Raw genomic sequence first — 18,615 nt, 5'->3', positions numbered from 1 at the left:
AAAAAAAAAGTTACTTCCTCAAGAAAGTCTTCCCCTTGGTCAATACGTTTTCTTTTCTGCAAATAATAAAAAAATAATAATAATCTATGGTAAACCAACAAATACAGCAAGCATCACTGCCCTATGGGCCAAACGCAGCCCCTTCATCAGCTCCCACTATATTTTCACTTCCCACCATGTATTTAGCAAAATAACACACACATACATACAGTTAAGCATGACTTAGTAGCTTAATTACATGTTAGTAAGGAATCTGAAAATTCTGGTCTAAGTCCAGAAAAACTGACCTTGCTCATCAAATATGCAGCACCTTCACAAAGGGGGGGGGGGGATGCTTCAATGGTTTATAGAGATCAAATAAGTAAGTAAGTACTGTACTATTTATAGGATGAGATGTGCTATGAAATTTGTAGTTAGGGCTTATGAATGAATAAGTAATCCAGAATATCCATTAAATGGCATACTACTCAGTAACATAAAGGAATTAACTACTGATACAAGCAACTGGCAAGATTAGAAGTGGTTCAGAGGTAAAATTCTTGCCTACCTTGGGGGAGATACGGGTTCTATTCCCAGCCAATGCACCTTATGCACAGCCATCAGCCATCTGTCACTACATGTTTGCATGTTGCTATGATGAACAGGCTTCAGTGGAGCTTTCAGACTAAGACAGACTAGGAAGAAAGGCCTGATGATCAACATATTTCCAAAAATCAGCCAACAAAAACCCTATAGAACACAACAATCTGATCCCATTATACTTGGGGCCACCACGAGTCAGAGGACCAACTTGACAGTAGTTAATAACACATGCAACAGCATGGATGAATCTCATAATAATTATGTTAAATGAAAGAAGCCAGACCAAAGAAAGAGTATATATTGTATGATTACACTTACATAAAACTCTTAAAAACACAAAGTAATCTATAAAGACAAAAAGCAGATTAGTGTTTGTCTGGTGACTGGGGTGGGAGGAGAGGTACAATGGAAGTAGCACAAGGAAACTCTCTAAAGGAAATAGACATGTTCATTTTCTTAATTGTGGTAATGGTTTCACGGTTATTTATGTATTTCAAAACAAATCAAATTATACTTTAAATGTGTAGTTTCTTATATGTCAATTATATGTTATTAAATCTGTTTTTAAGAAAAGACATAGGAATTGATCAGAATATAACAGACTATACCTCAGTTCTTATTGCTAAACTGCCCAAATCTCAACAGATTTTTAAAAACCTGTAGGCCCATTAGCAAGAAGTGAAGTTATATTTAAAAACTGATTCACACAGACATATTTGAATCATGCCTTAGGTTTCTGAATCCTTGAAATATAAAACCTTGGGATATGCCTAAGCTATAACATGCACTGTGAGTATAGCCAGATTCAAGAGAAACTGAGATGAAAGTAAGCCAGGCCTACCAACAAGCCTCAGTGAGTGTCCTCGGGGTTTCAGAAAAGTGCATATGAATTCTTTAAATATCATAAAATGTCTGCTATATGGCCAAGTTCTGAACAATGTATGGGTTGATCTAGCTCTCTGAAAGTGGATTCTCTTTCCTACAATTACTGATATTAAATTGGAGACTGTAAATCCTGGGGCAATCCTACTTCCGTAGTGATACTGCCTCGGAAACCCAAGGAGGGGTCGCTATGAGTCAGGGCTGACTCGACGGCACATAACAACAACAACAACAACAAATAAAATTATGCTCCAGATGAATATAATTCATGGTAAAGACTGTGAGGTCTCTTAAGTATCAGTATTCTCACTGACTCAATCAAAGAAAAATAATAGGTCTAGAAAGACACACTTCTATAGAAAAAATTATTTTCATTTTTGTATTACTGTTAAAAATATATTAATTTTTAATAGCTAACAGACTATATTTAACTTTTTTTGATTATGGAAATATTCACAACACTCAACCCACATACACTTTTCTTGTATTGCATGCAATTAAAACTTGGGATAACTCCATGAAGACGTTCTATAGGCTCATGGCACTCTAAGTAGAATAAATGACATTATTTTGTAGTTAGAGACTCGGCGGCACATAACAACAACAGAGTACTATAGAAAAGATGTAAGTAAACTTCTGAATCAAGGTCCAAATTAACAAACATCATGCTGAATGCTTTTTACAAGTTTGAATAATGTATCTGTGAGAAGCCAAATTCTACGACGGTTAAAAACGTGGAGTAGAGAGCAGACTAATGAATTCAAATCCCGTATCAACCATTCACTAGCTGTGTGACCTTGGACAAGTTTCTTTACACCTCTAATGCCTCCAATTTCTCATCTATTACATGGAGACAGTTACAGTATCTCCCCCATAAAGTATAATCTTAGTTATCTAGTGCTGCTATAGCAGAAATACAGCAGATGGCTTTAAAGAATAGCAATCCATCCCTCTCCCCCCGCCCCCCAGTTTAGGAAGCTAGAAATCCAAATTCTAGACATCAGATATAGGAGAAGGCTTTCTCTGTCAGCTCTGGAGGAATATTGTCTCAGCTTCTGCAGCCCCAGCTTCTCTAGGTTCCTTGGCGATCTTTACTTGGCATCCTTCTTTATCCCCATTTGTGCCTGCTTATCTGCGTCTAGGCTGTTCCTTAAATTCATCAGTGATTAGACTTATAACACAGCATACACTTATATGGCCTCATTAATATAACAAAGAAAACCCTATTCCCAAAGAGAATTATACCCACAGGTATAGATATAGGGGTGAGTTTTCTAACACCTATTTTTTTGGGGACACAACTGAATCTGTAACAGATGGTTAAAGGATTAAATAAGTTAACAGACATAAAGTACTTAAAGTTCTACCCAGCTCATACCTAAAAATATCCAAAAAAATTTGTCATTTGTTATTACTATGCCAGTGATACCAAAAAAACAAACCAAACCCCCTGCCATCAAGTCAATTCCAACTCACAGCAACCCTATACAACAGAATAGAACTGACTCATAGGGTTTCCAAAGCTGTAAATCTTTATGAAAGCAGACTGCTTCATCTTTCTACCATGGAGCAGCTGGTGGGTTCCAACCACCAACATTTTGGTTAGCAGCCTAATGAATACCTTACCTACTATACCACCAGACCTTCTTACGCTGGTAATACCAAAACCAAACTCTCTGTCAAGTCAGTTCTGACTCATAGTGACCCTCTTTGGGTTTCCAAGGTGGTATCTCTACAGAAGTAGACTGCCCAGTCTTCCTTCTGAGAAGTGGCTGGGTTTGAACTGCCAACCTTTTGGTTAGCACTCAAATGCCTTAGGCACTATACCACCAGAGCGCCTATAGGCTGGTGATAGTCACTGTTATTAAAGATTGATAGGATAATCAACACTATGACTAACAATATGACAAATACCAATATGCTGACTAAGAATTAATGCAAAAAGAATGTCACATACTTATGGTCACAAAGGGTCACTATGAGTTGAAATTGACTTAATGGCACCTAACAACAACAGTCCTGTTCACACACCGTCTGTGACAAGCACTTACTCCCCACATGTCAGCTGCTTTCACAGCAAGAATAATCTGGCTGTTTATTAGAGTTGCCCCTACTGGTTACATCTGGACTGACCCCGCCAGACACTGGCTTGGGTTCTTTTCCCTGGCTTCTTCCATTTAATTCTTAAAACTCTGAGAACTCTATACCCATTTTCTAAAAAGTCTAAGGCTCAGACAAGTCAAAGGACTTCCTCAAGGTCCCACAGCTAGAATGAACAGAGCTAGGATTACAACCTTACATGTATCTGGCTCCAAATCTGGGTCTACCAGAAAGCATTCTCATCTTTCTTGCTTTCCTGCTTTGGCCACACAGAACTTTTTGTTCTTCTCCAAACCCATGATGTTCTTTCATGAATTACTGCCTTTGCATAAGTGCTCCTTCTGTCTAGAATGTCCTCCCTCCATGTCCATTTGAAAACTTTTATTCTCAGGGCTGTGTTTTTTATCATCACTATTTTATATACACAGTCCCTCTAGGTGGTACAAATGGTTAATATGCTTAGCTGTTACAAAAAGTATAGGTTTGAGTCCACCCAGAGGGACCTTGGAAGATAGGCCTGGAGATGTACTTAGCCACTGAAAAAACCCTATGAAGCATAATTTTACTCTGACAAATATACGGTCACCATGAGTCAGAATCAACTTGAAGGGGACTGGTCATTTTATGTACCTCCCAGCATCTAGAATATTGTTTGACACATAGTAGGCACTCTGTTTGTCTAATGAATAGATGAAAACCCACTAAAAAATCTACTGCCATCAAGTCAGTGACCCATAAGGCTGTAAATCTTTATGAAAAGAGACTGCCTCATCTTTCTCCCATGGAGCTAACCTTTTGGTTAGCAGCCCAATGCCTTAATAACAGTAATGCCAGTACTCTTTTTAAAGAATATATGAAGGTGTCAATAATTCCAGTCCACAACTCAGCTCTCACTTATTTGGGGAAGTCTTTCCTGACTCTTGCCTCCAGGGTGAGTGAGCTGGTTCTGGGCTCCTGTGACTGCACTTCCCACTCCCTCCACCACTAACAACCAGCAGGGAAAAAAAAGAATGTATTGTTTACTCTATCCACTATCCTCATTTTTATCCTGCAAGTCACCAATGAAACACTCATTATCAATTTTTACCTACATGGCACTGAAGTTAAAATGAGACTTGCTGCTACCTGCTAAAACAACTTCTTCTCGTTCTTGTTGTTTTGGGCTTCCATCAAGTCCACCCGCAACTCATGGTCACCACTTGCACAACAGATCAGACTGTTGAGATCCACGGAGTTTTCACTGGTTTCTACTTCAGAAGTGGATCATCAGGCCTTTCTTCCTAATATTTCTCAGTCTGGAGGCTCCATTGAAGCCTGTTTAGCATCCTAGCAACACACAGGCCTCTACTGACAGATGGGCAGTGGATGCATATGAGGTGCACTGGCCCAGAATCAAATTTGGGTCTCCTACATGGAAGGGGAAAACTCTACCAGTGAACTACCACAGTCCTCAAAAAAGCATGAAAGTGCTACTTTAAACAGTCTGTGATTTATTTTAACACAAATATATTAAACTGGAAGCACTAACTGTGAACTTAAATAAAAGTAAGGGTAATTGTGTTAGACTGGGTTCTCTAGAGAAACAAAACCAGTAAAGCTTATACAGAGAGAAAGAGAAATTTGTCTTAGGAAAATGGCTCACACACTTATAGAAGCTGGTAAGTCCAAAGTTCCTGGATCAAACGTCAAGCTGGAGGCTTTTCCCGACTCACACAGCTGCAGGGGCTGAGGAGCTCAAGGTTGGCAGGCAGTATACTGGCTGTTGACTCCAACGAATGATGAATCCAAGATCTCCAGGCCAAATGGTGGATTGTTTGCTCATGGACAGTTGTAGGCAACACAACAGAATCCCAATCCACAGGAGAATGTCTCTTTTCCCAGGATGTCCATAAGTATACTGGAAGCAGGCCATACCCCTAGGGAAACTCCCTTTCAATGAATTGGCTGCTCAAAATATATTAATCTGATCCCATCATGGGAATAACCACATCACAACTGCTTAAACTACACAGAATTGTGGTCCAGCCAAGTTGACACACAGCTCCAACTATCACAGTAATCTTTCCCAAAAAAGTACTGCATTGGGATTCAGATAGTGATAATCTCATTTCACTAAAAGTCTTGAGAAGACAATAACGTTTTCATGATTAATTACTTCCCCAAAAGGAAGGAAAAAGGCTTACCATGTTTCATAAATTTGTTGAAAGGAAAAATAATGCAAGATATTTTGAAATTTTAGGGGGAAAATGCAATTTTAGACAAACATTTTTATAAAGTATACTCACAGATATATGGATTAACACTACTGCTTATATAAAAGTTAATACTGCTAGTTAAGCAACAGGAAAAGAAAAACAATCTGCCAACAGGCATTACACAGTAAAACCTCTTCAAGTTTGTCACAAGACAAGTCAGAGTGTCTCAAGACACTCTCACATACGACCATACAGATGTAGACCAAAAACACAACCTAAAGTGCAAGTAACTAAAAATTTCCTCTTAAACTTATTAGTTTGAACTTGCAAAGGAATGACTGAAGATTTTCTTACCTGAACCAAACAGCAAGAAATCTAACCATATCAAATCACCTGGTGTATCTTTTTATTGCAACAGGAATCACTACATTTGATGCTATTCTTTCTTAACCATGTTATGAGGTTAGATTCAAAAATAAGCTTATAAATTTTAATTTCTATAAAAACACAACCTGCTAAGACATCTTTATGAAACTAGAATATACGAAAGGCAGAGTCATTTTGTAGTTGTTGAAACATGTCTTTCATTAGTAGGCCTCTATTAAAAGAAGCTCTGGTAGGTAGCTCTGGTAGCATAGTGGCTAAGGCACTTGACTGCTAACCAGAAGGCTGGCGGTTCAAACCCACCAGCCACTCCTCGGAAGGAAGGTTGGGCAATCCTACTTCCGTAGTGATACTGCCTCGGAAACCCAAGGAGGGGTCGCTATGAGTCAGGGCTGACTCGACGGCACATAACAACAACAACAACAACTGGTAGGTAGGGCAGTCATTGTACTCAGCTGCTAACTGAAAGGTCGGCAGTTCAAACCCACCAGCCATTCCATGAGAGGAAGATGTAGCAGTTTCCTTGAGTATAGATTACAGTCTTGGAAACCCTATGGGGCAGTTTTACTCTGTCCTGGAAGGTCACAATGAGTCAGAATCAATCTGATGGCAGGAGGTTCAGTTTTTTTGGTTTTTTAAGGCTCCACTAGTCATCTTTTTCAAGATCCACTGATAGAGACTAACCACCAACCACTTGAATAAAACTGGCCCAATTCAAAATAGGACCATGCACTAGAAATGTCTTGAATTTCCTCACCTATGAGCATTTCTAAAATTTACTAATACACAGAAAAGTGTACATAGTCAAGCTTAAGGAAAACATAGGGGAAGATCTGGAATTGTGGCAACGATGTACTTCAGCACAAAGTGGAAAGCACAAAAATAGACTGCAGCCAGGCAAGGGGATGTTTTATGCTGCCAGTCACTGCCCTAGATATAGTGCAAATTCTCTCATTTTTGCACAATTATTACATAAAACATGACGGTGGAAAAATTTTGTTACAAGAACAAAATGAAAAACTCCTATTTTGAAATCAAGTTAAACTACTTAGTTCCTTTCTAAATTTGCCCTTTCTGACTTAACCAAGGCAAGCTCATTATGTACTGCATGATAAAACATAAGCAAAAGAGCTAACTAATAAAAGAAAATTTGGTAAGTTGCTTAATAGTCTATATAAGATATAGTTTTTCATGAGTCTAATTCCTACTCTGACAGTTTTTTCCTTGAAGAAAAGAGTTTAAATTACTTTAGTTATTACTAACAGTAGTGTTGGTGCCACCCCTTGAATTTAGCTTTGCTTGGCATTATAACAAACTGCCCTCAGAATATACCCAAATTAATTCCATGCTATAAAACTCAAAGATTAACACAGTACTATGTAAGATATACAAATCAATGACTCATCCAGCTAAAGCAAAATGAACTTATATTGAAGTCATGTTCAAAAGAACTGTCATAAATGTCAATTCCTTCATAACATTCAAGAAACAGTAGATGGAAGGCTCAAATAGCTCTGAAATGAAAGCCACCAACCATATGTTTCACAAAGTACCTAAAACATTAGGTATCCGTGTCAAGTTATTTTAGTTGGAGAGATCTGAACAGACTGAATAGGTCACAGTCATGGATTTGACCTTCAGCAGACAACTGCTTTGACCCTATACTCCTACTTTTCCCTTATTCACTTGGAAGTATGCCATTAATCAATGCTTCACATAGGTTCAGACCAGTTCAGTCATGGCCAACACAACATCAGAAGAGACCCAAATTTGTAAATTATGGGTATACCAGAATGAGAACCAGATCAGGAAAAATTATGGATTGAAGGCTTGGAAAATGAGACTCGAAAGAGGTCCTTTCAGGTCTTTTCCAGTTTCACTTCATCGGCCATGGCTAAACCAGGAAGAACAGGTTCAAAGACATTAACTAATCAAAAGGAGCACCACTGGACAAACAACTCACTCTATTAAGGATAACCTTACGAGCATGAGGGCTCTGAAGGCATTTAATATGTGCTAACTAATATTTAAGGCACAACATGAAATCTAAGAGCCATGGCAGCACAATGGTTAAGCACTAGGCTGGTGGCTCAAACCCACCAGCTGCTCCAAAGGAGAAAAGAACTTGTGATCTGCTCCCATAAAGATTTAATGTCTGGTAATACATCCCTTAGAGCAATACATCCCCCAGAGCACCAGAGGACCAACATTCAAACTGAGAAAATGCAGGACAAACAGGATTGCATAAATATGAAGGGCATGGGGGAGGGTTACTGGGTAGGGAGGGGAGGAGACTGCGTTAGGGTTGGACATGGTAAACAGGGAGTGAAACTAAATGTACACATAATGTTGAATGTAAAACAAGCGCTTAAAATTTAAAAAAAAAATTTTTTTAAAGACTTAATGCCTATAAAACCCTATGGGGCAACTCTGTCCTATAGGGTCACTATGAGTCAGAATCAACTCAACAGCACACAATAACACATGAACTCTAGGTAAAAAGACATCATTATATTGAAAGCAGCAGTTGGACTTCATGAGCTATATTTTCATATACTAGTAATAGCAATTGCTTTCCAAGAAGGATGTACCAATTTGGCACTAATTCATAGGCCTTTAAAAACACTTCATGCTCCTCTAGGAATTCAGTCTAAGGAAGCAGTTAGAAGCTTGGTTTAAAGTTTCGTATACAAAGATGATTAATAGATACAGAAGAATTTAAAACACTGATTGTGTGGAAGGGACTATGAGTGCTTGCCAGGTAGCCAATCCAGTTGCCATCGACACTCATGACAACCCCAAGTGTGTGAGAGCAGAACTACGCTCACAGAGTTTTCATAGGGCTGATTTTTTGGAAGGAAATCACTAGGCCTTTCTTCTGAGGACCCTGTAGGTGGACTCAAACTTGCAACCTTTCAGTTAGCAGTTGAGCAAATCAGAACTTATACCACTCAGGGAATCCTGCTAGATGGCAGGCAGGGGGATATCCTTCATGGAATATCATTTCACACTTTTTGATTTTTTACCTATTCAAAAAATTAAATTGAAAAAACAAGATTAAATATATTTGAAAAATTTTTATACAAATATATATAAAAATTAATTGTACACAGAAAAGACTGGAATAAAATACAGTAAGACACTAAAAATATTTATCTTTGAGAGGTGTAATTACAAATGATTTTCATTTTCTCCAGATTTACCTATAATTTAAATTCTTTACACTAAGCACAAAAGTTTTTAATGATATGAACCACAAAGGTTAGAAATTAAATAGGAAGGTAGAAAGTTATTAGGTATTCTCCAGGGTTCTAAACAACTCACATGAAACAATCAAATGTCCTAAGATATCACTTCAAATTGCAGTACACATCTCATAGATGAAAGGTGTCTAATCTACCCTCTAGTCTACCCTCTTAAAGGTCACTAGGAGATTAGTCTCATCCCTGTACTTTACGGATGTTTTGTCCATTTTTGTTTTCTGTTACCTAGGTAATAATAGTGCTTCCAAGATTTCCCCTAAAGACTGTGAATCAAACAATCTGGTATTTCTCACTGTCGAGTTCTCCTGACCTTAAGCTTTAGGAGGTCATTTCCCTGAGGGAAAACAGTAAGATCCGGAGGCTAAATCAGGAGGCAGAGGAATCTGAGGTTAAGGGTTCCAATTCTGACAAGTTGTAGAATTTGCCTCTAGTTTTGGGAATAAGCTACACTTCCTGAGCCAGTTTCCTTAATGAGGAAACTTAAAGGACTGTTCTGAAAATATTTAGAACTATCAACTTTAAAGTTTCTTTTTAACTTTCCAAATTGCCTTCTAAATTTTGTTTTCTTGCCTTATGTTAAATATTTTTCTTTCTAAATATTCATCCTTCCCAAACAGTATCTATAAGTAGTACTATCAAATATCAAAAGAAGGGGGTGTAACTTTAGAAATCCTACTGAAAATGACGTAAAGTGAATACAACTTAAGTAAATATTGAAGACAACTTGTTAGAGGAATAAAAATGTCATCAGGATCTATATAATTGGACAGCTACTGACAAAGTAGACTCAGAAAACTAATTAGTGTAACTAACACAAGGTTGTTGTTGTTGTTGTTATGTGCCCTCGAGTTGGCCCCAACTCATAGCGACCCCTCCTTGGGTTTCCAAGGCAGTATCACTACGGAAGTAGGATTGCCCAACCTTCCTTCCGAGGAGTGGCTGGTGGGTTTGAACCACCAGCTGTTAGGGAAGGTAAAACTCAGATTCCTAACATCTGAAATGAAAACCACACAGGGTCATTCACATCATTTTCCACTTTGAAGTAAATTAACTGAGAACTCTGCTATAAAGATAAGAAGATGAAAGCATCTATATCATAGTACAGGCAGATGAAGTTGTTATGCCCTCAAGTGTTCAATTTGTTTCTTTTGTTAACAGTATATCCACAACATCACTTCCTTGAGTTTCAGCAAGCTGTTTTCCCTTCTACTGTATATGATGTACTTCTTGATGGCTCCCTTCTGACTAAAAAATAAGCTAAATCACACTTGTAACAGGTTTTCAACCTACTGGTCTAGAGGAAATGAGATCTGGTGGCGCAGTGCTTAACGATTTGACTGCTAACCAGAAGGTTGGCAGTTCAAACCCACCAGCCACTCTGCGGAAGGAAAATGGGGGCTAATCTACTTCTGTAAAGATTCATCACCTCAGAAAACCAATGGGGGGTCACTATGAGTCAGAATCTACTGGCTGGCAGGGAGTCTGGGTTTTTTTTTTTTTTGGTCTTGAGGAGGAGCCCAGGTGGCACAGTATTTAAGCACTCAACACTCAGCTGCTAACCAGAAGCTCAGCAGTTCGAACTCACCACCCACTCTAGAGGAGAAAGATGTGGCAATCTCTTTCTGTGAGATTATAGCCTTGGAAGCCTTATAAAAAAACAAAACAAAACTTACCGCCATCAAGTAGATTCAACTCATAGCAACCCCTCCTAGGGTTTCCAAGGCAGTATCACTATGGAAGTAGATCACTCAATCTTCCTTCCTGGGAGAAGCCCTATGGGGCAGTTCTACCCTGTCCTACAGGATCATTATGATTCCAGGGCAATGGGTTTGGTTTAGTTTTGGGCTACAGAAGTACCCCATAGCCTATGGAAAGAAAGGTGTTGTTATAAACTTCAGAGAGCTATTATCCCTCTGACAAGGCAAGGTGTGGCAACTTCAGTAGTGCCCTCAGCACACTTCAAGCTCCTCCTCCTGGTTAACAAGACCAAACACCTCTCCAGTTACTTTAAAAGTAATTCCAACAGGGAGGGATAAGGAAGCAGACAGCTGAATTTTTTGTGGATTAACTCAGTCATTAGTTGAATGCCTTTTTGTGGTTCACCTACTTAAAAGGTGATCAAATCACTTTGTGTTACTGAAGAGAGCAACAGTAAAGAACAATTATATAAACCCTCAGCTTCAACTTACCTCATCCTTCTTTTTAATGAAACAAAACATCAGAAACCACTGCCTTGACACCATTCCCTTAGTAATCTCCAAACAGCCTACTTTCTTTGTCATGTGAATCCCTTTTCTTTTCCTACATCACAGAAATGTATTTCATTCAATGTAATAGGTCATAACTGTACATAATCTTTTTTAAAAATGTATGCACTGAATTTTATTCTTGGAAAAAGATAACATCAATCCTTATAAACAAACTATTCTCAAATAACCTGGCATTCTAGAACTTTGTATTATTTATGTCAGAAAACTTGTACGGATCCTCACACCCATATCTGTAATTTCTAAATCTAAAAAGCAAGGCTTTTTTCATAACTTCTCTGGCAGTAAAATCTGACCTGCACTGACATAAGGCTATTTATAGTCTTTACACAACGTAGCATGAATATTCATTTGTTTCACTGCAGAAATATTAACATGACTGATTAGTAGACACTGCTCCAGTGGGTGGTTTATATTACTGTATATGTACTATATTCATTTTCTAAAATTAAGGAATTCTTAATTCTGAAAACATTCTAACCCAAATGGTTTTGGAAAAGAGATTTAGATAGGTTATTTCATTCTTCAAAATTATATGCACTCTTTGAAAACAAAATAGCAATAAACCAACATGACAGACAGTAGAAAAATACTGAGATGTCATAAAGGAAACTGTCAATCATCTATGAATACTAACAGAAAAAAACAGTTTGAGGTAAAAAGGGGGCTATCTGAAATCAATATAATTTAAATAGTATATGTATAAGCATTCTCAGAAGCTCTCATTCAATGAGAACTGTCAACTGCTAATGTTATCAAATTTATTTGGAGATCATGGGAAATGAATGCATCAATGTCACATCCTAAGTACTGCACTCAAGCTTACAAATGAAAAATTTTCTAAAATATTAAAAGCCATTTATGAAGGTCCAATTAATATTATTTGAGGAAATTAAAACACTTAAGTAGCATGAACATGTTTTGGGATGTATTTTGTGCCCATTCATTGTTTTTCTTCTTTCATAAACTAGAATGCACATAAAACTTTTCATCTTGATTGAACAGTGTATCTCATCTACACATTAACACAAAACTGGAGTCATGAGTAGATACTTAAGACATAAAAATGAATGATTAGCTAAGAATATTAAAAATTAATTATCTTAACATTCTGTATAAAGCCAGTGACTCAGTCACATCCAATTCATACTGGGCAAAAAGGAAACCACTTCTGGACTTGTTACTGGTTGCCACATTTTAAATAAATAGAGGCACTCTCCAAAAAACACAATAAAATAAATTTCTTCCTCTGTGTTAACTCCTGAAGTATAAGCAATAATACATACAATCAGATAAGACTTCCATCCCATCAACACATATCCAGTCCCTGAGAAATTCTTCCATTTCTGGAATTATATGGAATTTGGAACCATACGATTAATTTCCTTTTTCTTATGCTTGCTGAAATAGTACCAGCTTTTTAGTAATTTTCCAGCAGGTTCCCATTAATCATCAGTAAACAATGATCTGTATCCTAGCTTGTTGCTGCTGTAGGCCAACCAGTAGATTCCGACTCAGGGACCCTATACGACAAGAGTAGGATTTCCTAGGCAATAATCTTTCATAGCAGCAGATCACCAGGTCTCTCCTGGAGCCACTTAAGGGTAAGCAATAACATTGTCATTATTCATTTTATTAACTGCATATTTTAGATAAGTCCTGCTCATACTATTAAAATTAGAAAGTATGTAATTTCTTGTTAACCCCTTTAGTGTGTTAACTATATTTCCTTCTAGACACCCAAGACCACATCTGTGCATACATACACTTGCAGATCTGTTATACTGATGGGTATAGCGCTCCAGGCAGTCCTAGGGACTGGTATTTTAAATTTCTACCAAAGAGTGTCCAGCACTCACCATCCATTCATGGTAAAGTAGTTAATTTTAATGTTCTCATTGTTTACCAGAAAGCACAGACAGTGAGGCTGGCTTTGCCGCTCCCGTTTCCTTTTGCTAGGCTGCTGAGCTTTTTCAGCCAATTGACTTTGCTTTGAGGCTATAAATATCTGAAAAATGTTCTGCATTTGATGCTCTTGGATTCTGCATCCATATTTAGCTGTTTGCAACATGCCTTTGTTTAAGCTACTCTACCACCCATAGGATCTGTCAGGTTGAGATTTAGATGGTCTAAGTACAGATAGATCAGCATTCAACAGACATTGAATCATATGAGCAAGGTACCCATTTGTCAGACACAGTGATAGGAGAAACAGGGGTAGAAGATAGGGATAAATCCAAAAGAAGTAAGACTGACTCGCTGACCTCAAGAATTGCATAGTCTTGTCAAGGAATGAATACAACTTATGATACTGGAATGGATTTTACAACTAAAAATGAAGGCTATGGCAACACAATTATTTTCTCTTAGAAGTATCTTAAAGATGTGCACTTGTGTTCTAAATATAGATTCACCTATTACAAAGTTCTGAACATATTCAAAAAAAATTTTCCAAATCATGACAATACACAAAACTCTGGATGTACGTATTATCAAGCAGAGAGCCAGAGCTGGCAATCACAAACTCGGAACAGGGCCCAGTCTTAAATTATGTGAGGCAAACTAAGAAAATATTGCATCCCAAAGTTTCTATAAAATATTCCTAGGGGGTGGTTTATTGTTTGTTTGCATACTGATTTCTAACAGAATTTTATCACAGAGGATGTGAACCATAGCATCAGCCAGCAGTACTTGATACAGCTCTTTATTTTGTAGCTTATCTTTAAAACCCACATAGCTATTTTAAGTTAGGTCTCAAAACTGCATAAGCTAGACCTGAGCAAGATCTCCATCCCCACCTTCCTATCTTGTGAAAACATTCCAAACAAATATACAACTGCCCTCAACATTCTTTCCTTCAAAACTCAGTTCACTGACCTGTGATAAAAGTGCTCCCCAGAATCCCCTGACAATCATGATATTTAAATTTAAGCATTAAGTTAACGCTTGCTTAATGCCTGGCCCTAAAAGTAAGGCTGGAATTTGAAGGCCAAGTTGTAGGCAGGCCATAGAATCAGACTTTAAAGCTAAAAGGGACCACAGATACCACCTACTTCAGATTTCCCCTTTTATGTAGAAACCTAGTCCCAGGGAGCTAAAATTATTTACCCAAAGTTAGCCAATTTGTGGCAAAGTCAGAATGAAAACCCAGGTTTTCAAACTTCCAGTTGTCTACTCTTAGACTGTTGTTGTTGTTGTTGTTGTTATGTGCCGTCGAGTCAAACCCGACTCATAGCGACCCCTCCTTGGGTTTCCGAGGCAGTATCACTACAGAAGTAGGATTGCCCAACCTTCCTTCCGAGGAGTGGCTGGTGGGTTTGAACCGCCAGCCGTCTTGTTAGCAGGCAAGTGTCTTAGCCACTATGCTACCAGAGCTCCCACTCTTAGACTAGGTTGCCAATTTTTGGATTTCTTTAAAGCACATTCGAATATACTCATCAAAGTCTCTCACACTTGAGTAGAAGAACCTACAAGTTCCAAGATAATCAGGGTTTTGAGCATATAAAACAAATAAGCAAACAAGGAAAAAAAAAAACTTAAGTGTTCTCCAAATTGATTCTCTGTATTATTTTTACTTCAGAGTTTTTCAAAGAATCATACAATAGGCAACTTAAAAACAGCTAAGGATATAGAAAAGTCAAGTCATACCAGATAGTTCGGGAATATTTACATCAAACTAAAGATAAGAAGGGAACTCTGGTAGCACAGTGCCTAAGACACTTGACTGCTAACCAGAAGGCTGGCGGTTCAAGCCCACCAGTTACTCCTCAGAAGGAAAAGGAGGCAATCTACTTCTGTAGTGATACTGCCTCGGAAACCCAAGGAAGGGTTGCTATGAGTCGGGTCCCACTCGAGGGCACATAACAACAACAACAAAGATAACAAAGTAGTATCCAGGATGAATCACCTTAGAGGAAGGAAAGCAGTGGTACTAAACAGTAAATAAAAACAACTTCTAGTTACTTGATAGGGAAGATAAAAATTAAAATGCAGTGGAAGTCCGCAAATTTGCAATGAAACACAAAATGTATGTGTGTATGGTTAGCTTTTTGTTTTTTTAATAATACAAATGAAATCCTAGGAATGTACTACAAAAACAAGCACCTATTTACATGCAATGAACAATAGTTAACACTAGGTCCAAAAAACCATGACAGAATTTTAGACACTGAAATTACCAACAACTATACATATACTCTTGCTGTAGCATGGCACAATCTCTAACTTCATATTAAAAAAAAAAATACGACAAATGTGTAAGGAAAGAAAGGAATATAGAATAGGAAAATGTTGTAACCACAATATATTCATTCATACTCATTTTCAGATTATCATCCTTGGTTATAAAGGATCAACTAAATGGGATTAGCAGACAGATGGAAAATCAGGCACTAAAGTTTTTAATCTCATCTGCTGAGAACTGGGTGACCTTGCATCAACTTCCGCTTCTCTGCTTTAATTCTCTCAGTTCAATAGAATAACAACAAGAAACAGTTATCATCACCCACCAAACTACAAAGCAGTACATACATAAATCCTTGAGAACTGGTAAGAATTGCTTGATTTTTAGAACTCAAAGTCCATTAGAGATTATTGCAGTCCACTCATTTTACAGGTAAGGAATCGGTGAACAAAAAGTGAACCTATCTGCCCTAAACCACACTGTTTAGTTAGTGGTAGAAATGGAGCAAGCCCTCAGTTTTCTCAGCGCATAGTTCTATGCTCTTCCTGACAGTGATGGACGTTGCATCGTGAAACCAACTAACTATCCAGAAAGGCAACTTCTAAGTTTTGGTCAGTCTTAAACAATAAACATATACCCTATTCAGAAGGATGAAGAAAAAAATATAATGTACTTTATCACTAATGGCTCAGATGCACATGACTGTAGGATAATATCTTAAAATTGTGTTTGATCCCAGGTGCTTTAAATTTGCCATCTTATACTCAGTCACACTAGTTTGTGTTCATGTGAGCAAAGTGATAAACATCTTGACTTTTCAATATTTTGGAAAGCCACAGGTCAATCTTGAATATCAAACTGTAAATGCTTGGGCTATAAGCTTTCAAAACCAGCATGGTTTTAATGCTGCCACAAGGCTCACCCTAATAGAATCTCATCATTCAGTTTTAATTAAAGAGGTGGTTACTAGGAATGTAGAAAGGGAAAGTTTTAGTGTGTTCATCACTTTTAGCCTGCTGAGTGGCAGGCAACCCAGTGACTTTACAATGAGAACCAGAAACAATAGTGCAATCTGAAATATGCTACCCCTCTTGGAATGAGTGGTTGCCTTCAGAAAGTAAAGTTCAAGTTGAGTTACAGTTTAGTCTGTTCTCACCAAATAAGTAAATACCTTCAGAGGTGCTTTTTATATTTTTTGCTTTTGTTTCCGTTTTATTTGTTAGCTTATCCTCTATTAAACTAACTCAGTATATCTCGTTTCCAGCCTTGCCTCACGCAACAAGAGAGGAGACCCCATTCACTTGGTTTCATAGTGTGTCCCGTCACATCTTCTAAAAGATGGGCTGACAATTCCCTTAAAGCAATCAACAAAACCATCAAGTCTGGATAGCCCAATTCCACCCTAAATTTACTGCAAGTGCCTGAGGGGGTGCAAAGATCTCAATAAGGCACACCTCTCCACCCAGGTGGTAGTCTGGAGAACCTTGTCAGAAACGCACCCTAGAACAAAAAGGGATGTGAGAAACTGACCCAGGATGGACAGGGACTGAGAATAGGGCTGGCAGTAGGGAATGAATTTCATCCCTAGAAATGAAGACGCCTCTAAGTGGGCAGGTGGTCCTTACCATACACCCGGACCCAGCTCTGTTGCTGGCACACAGACTCCAGAAGAATTCGATCCAACATGCCACCGGTTACAGCCCCACTGACTGGAACAACCGCGTCCAGCTCCTCTGGAGGCAGCGGCGAGTCGGACTGCAGCCCCGGGAACATCTCTGGCCAAGACATCGCCTCCACGGCTCCTCCGGACGACGGGGAGAGCTCCATGGTGCCCCGGAGGGACGAGACGGCGGCGACGGCGGGGCGGGCACACAGATCTGCGCCCAGCCTTCGGAAAGGGGAGGAGAGCGCAGCGGCCGGAGAAGGGATCCGAGTGGCGGTCTGCGTGGATGCCGCTCACCTCTTTCCCCACCGCCCACTGCCCGCAACTCTAACGCTGCACCCCACCTGCAGCCGGCGGGCGGGACCCAGGCAGAGAGGCGGATCCAGCGTGGTCCCGACTGGAGGTGGGTCCGGGCTCAGGTGTGGGTCCCTCTCGGGAGCGGACGTGGAAGGACCCGTGAGAGGGGAGGCTCGCTCTCCCGCCCCCTCGGAGTCGCCTTCCTCAGCCCCCGCCCGCGTCTCTAGCGGTCAGATCAGGCTCTGCCTGGGGATGCAGCGGGGCTGGCTAGGGCTGGGCTGGGGGCGTCGCCGCCAGGGGCCGCCCCCTCAGACCGGCTCCCGCCGCCACCGCCTCGGGAGCTCCAAGTGCCTTCTCCCTCAGCTTAGGGAGCTGCTGTCCCAGGGCTCTGGCCCGCCTGTTCTCAGTCCTAACCCTTGAAATGAGCCGGCCCGCCCCTCTAACTCTCAGGCCAAGGCTCTAGCCACGGCTCAGGCTCCGCCGCGGATCCCACAAGCTCCGCAGCCGCGGCGGTGGCGGTGGCGGTGGCGGCGGCAGGCGGCATCCCGGGGTGATAGGCCGGAGCAATCGAGAGCCGAGAGGCCGGCCGCGTGTGCAAATGAGTAACGAAGCAGGAGGAACTGCCACCGAAGGCAGGAAAAATCGGACACCGAATTATTCATCTCGCCAGCCCCTCCTACTTTCCAAATACCGTCTCCCCAGACCGCCTTCCAAATGTGTAGTCCTTGTCTTCCCAACTGCTGCTCAAAGTGAAAAGACAGCGTGGGAGGAGAAGAGGAAAAGGGGTGCGGGAAATTCA

General features: G+C 39.7%; 1 protein-coding gene across 1 annotated transcript in view; it reads right to left on the bottom strand.

The window, feature by feature from the left end:
• RASAL2 (RAS protein activator like 2) overlaps positions 1 to 17,683 on the bottom strand; it is a 559,503-nt gene extending 541,820 nt beyond the window's left edge. Inside the window, exon 1 of the mRNA XM_007937610.2 lies at positions 17,482 to 17,683. Coding sequence (XP_007935801.1) covers positions 17,482 to 17,683 — 202 coding nt within the window. The remainder of the gene's footprint in view (positions 1 to 17,481) is intronic.
• Between the last annotated feature and the right edge of the window lie 932 nt (positions 17,684 to 18,615).

This window comes from Orycteropus afer, unplaced genomic scaffold (assembly GCF_000298275.1).
Source record: "Orycteropus afer afer isolate SDZICR_OR568_19922 unplaced genomic scaffold, OryAfe1.0 scaffold00043, whole genome shotgun sequence".
NCBI lineage: Eukaryota > Metazoa > Chordata > Mammalia > Tubulidentata > Orycteropodidae > Orycteropus > Orycteropus afer.
The sequence above is the reverse complement of the archived record's forward strand: the minus strand, read 5'-3'. Positions and strand labels throughout refer to the sequence as shown.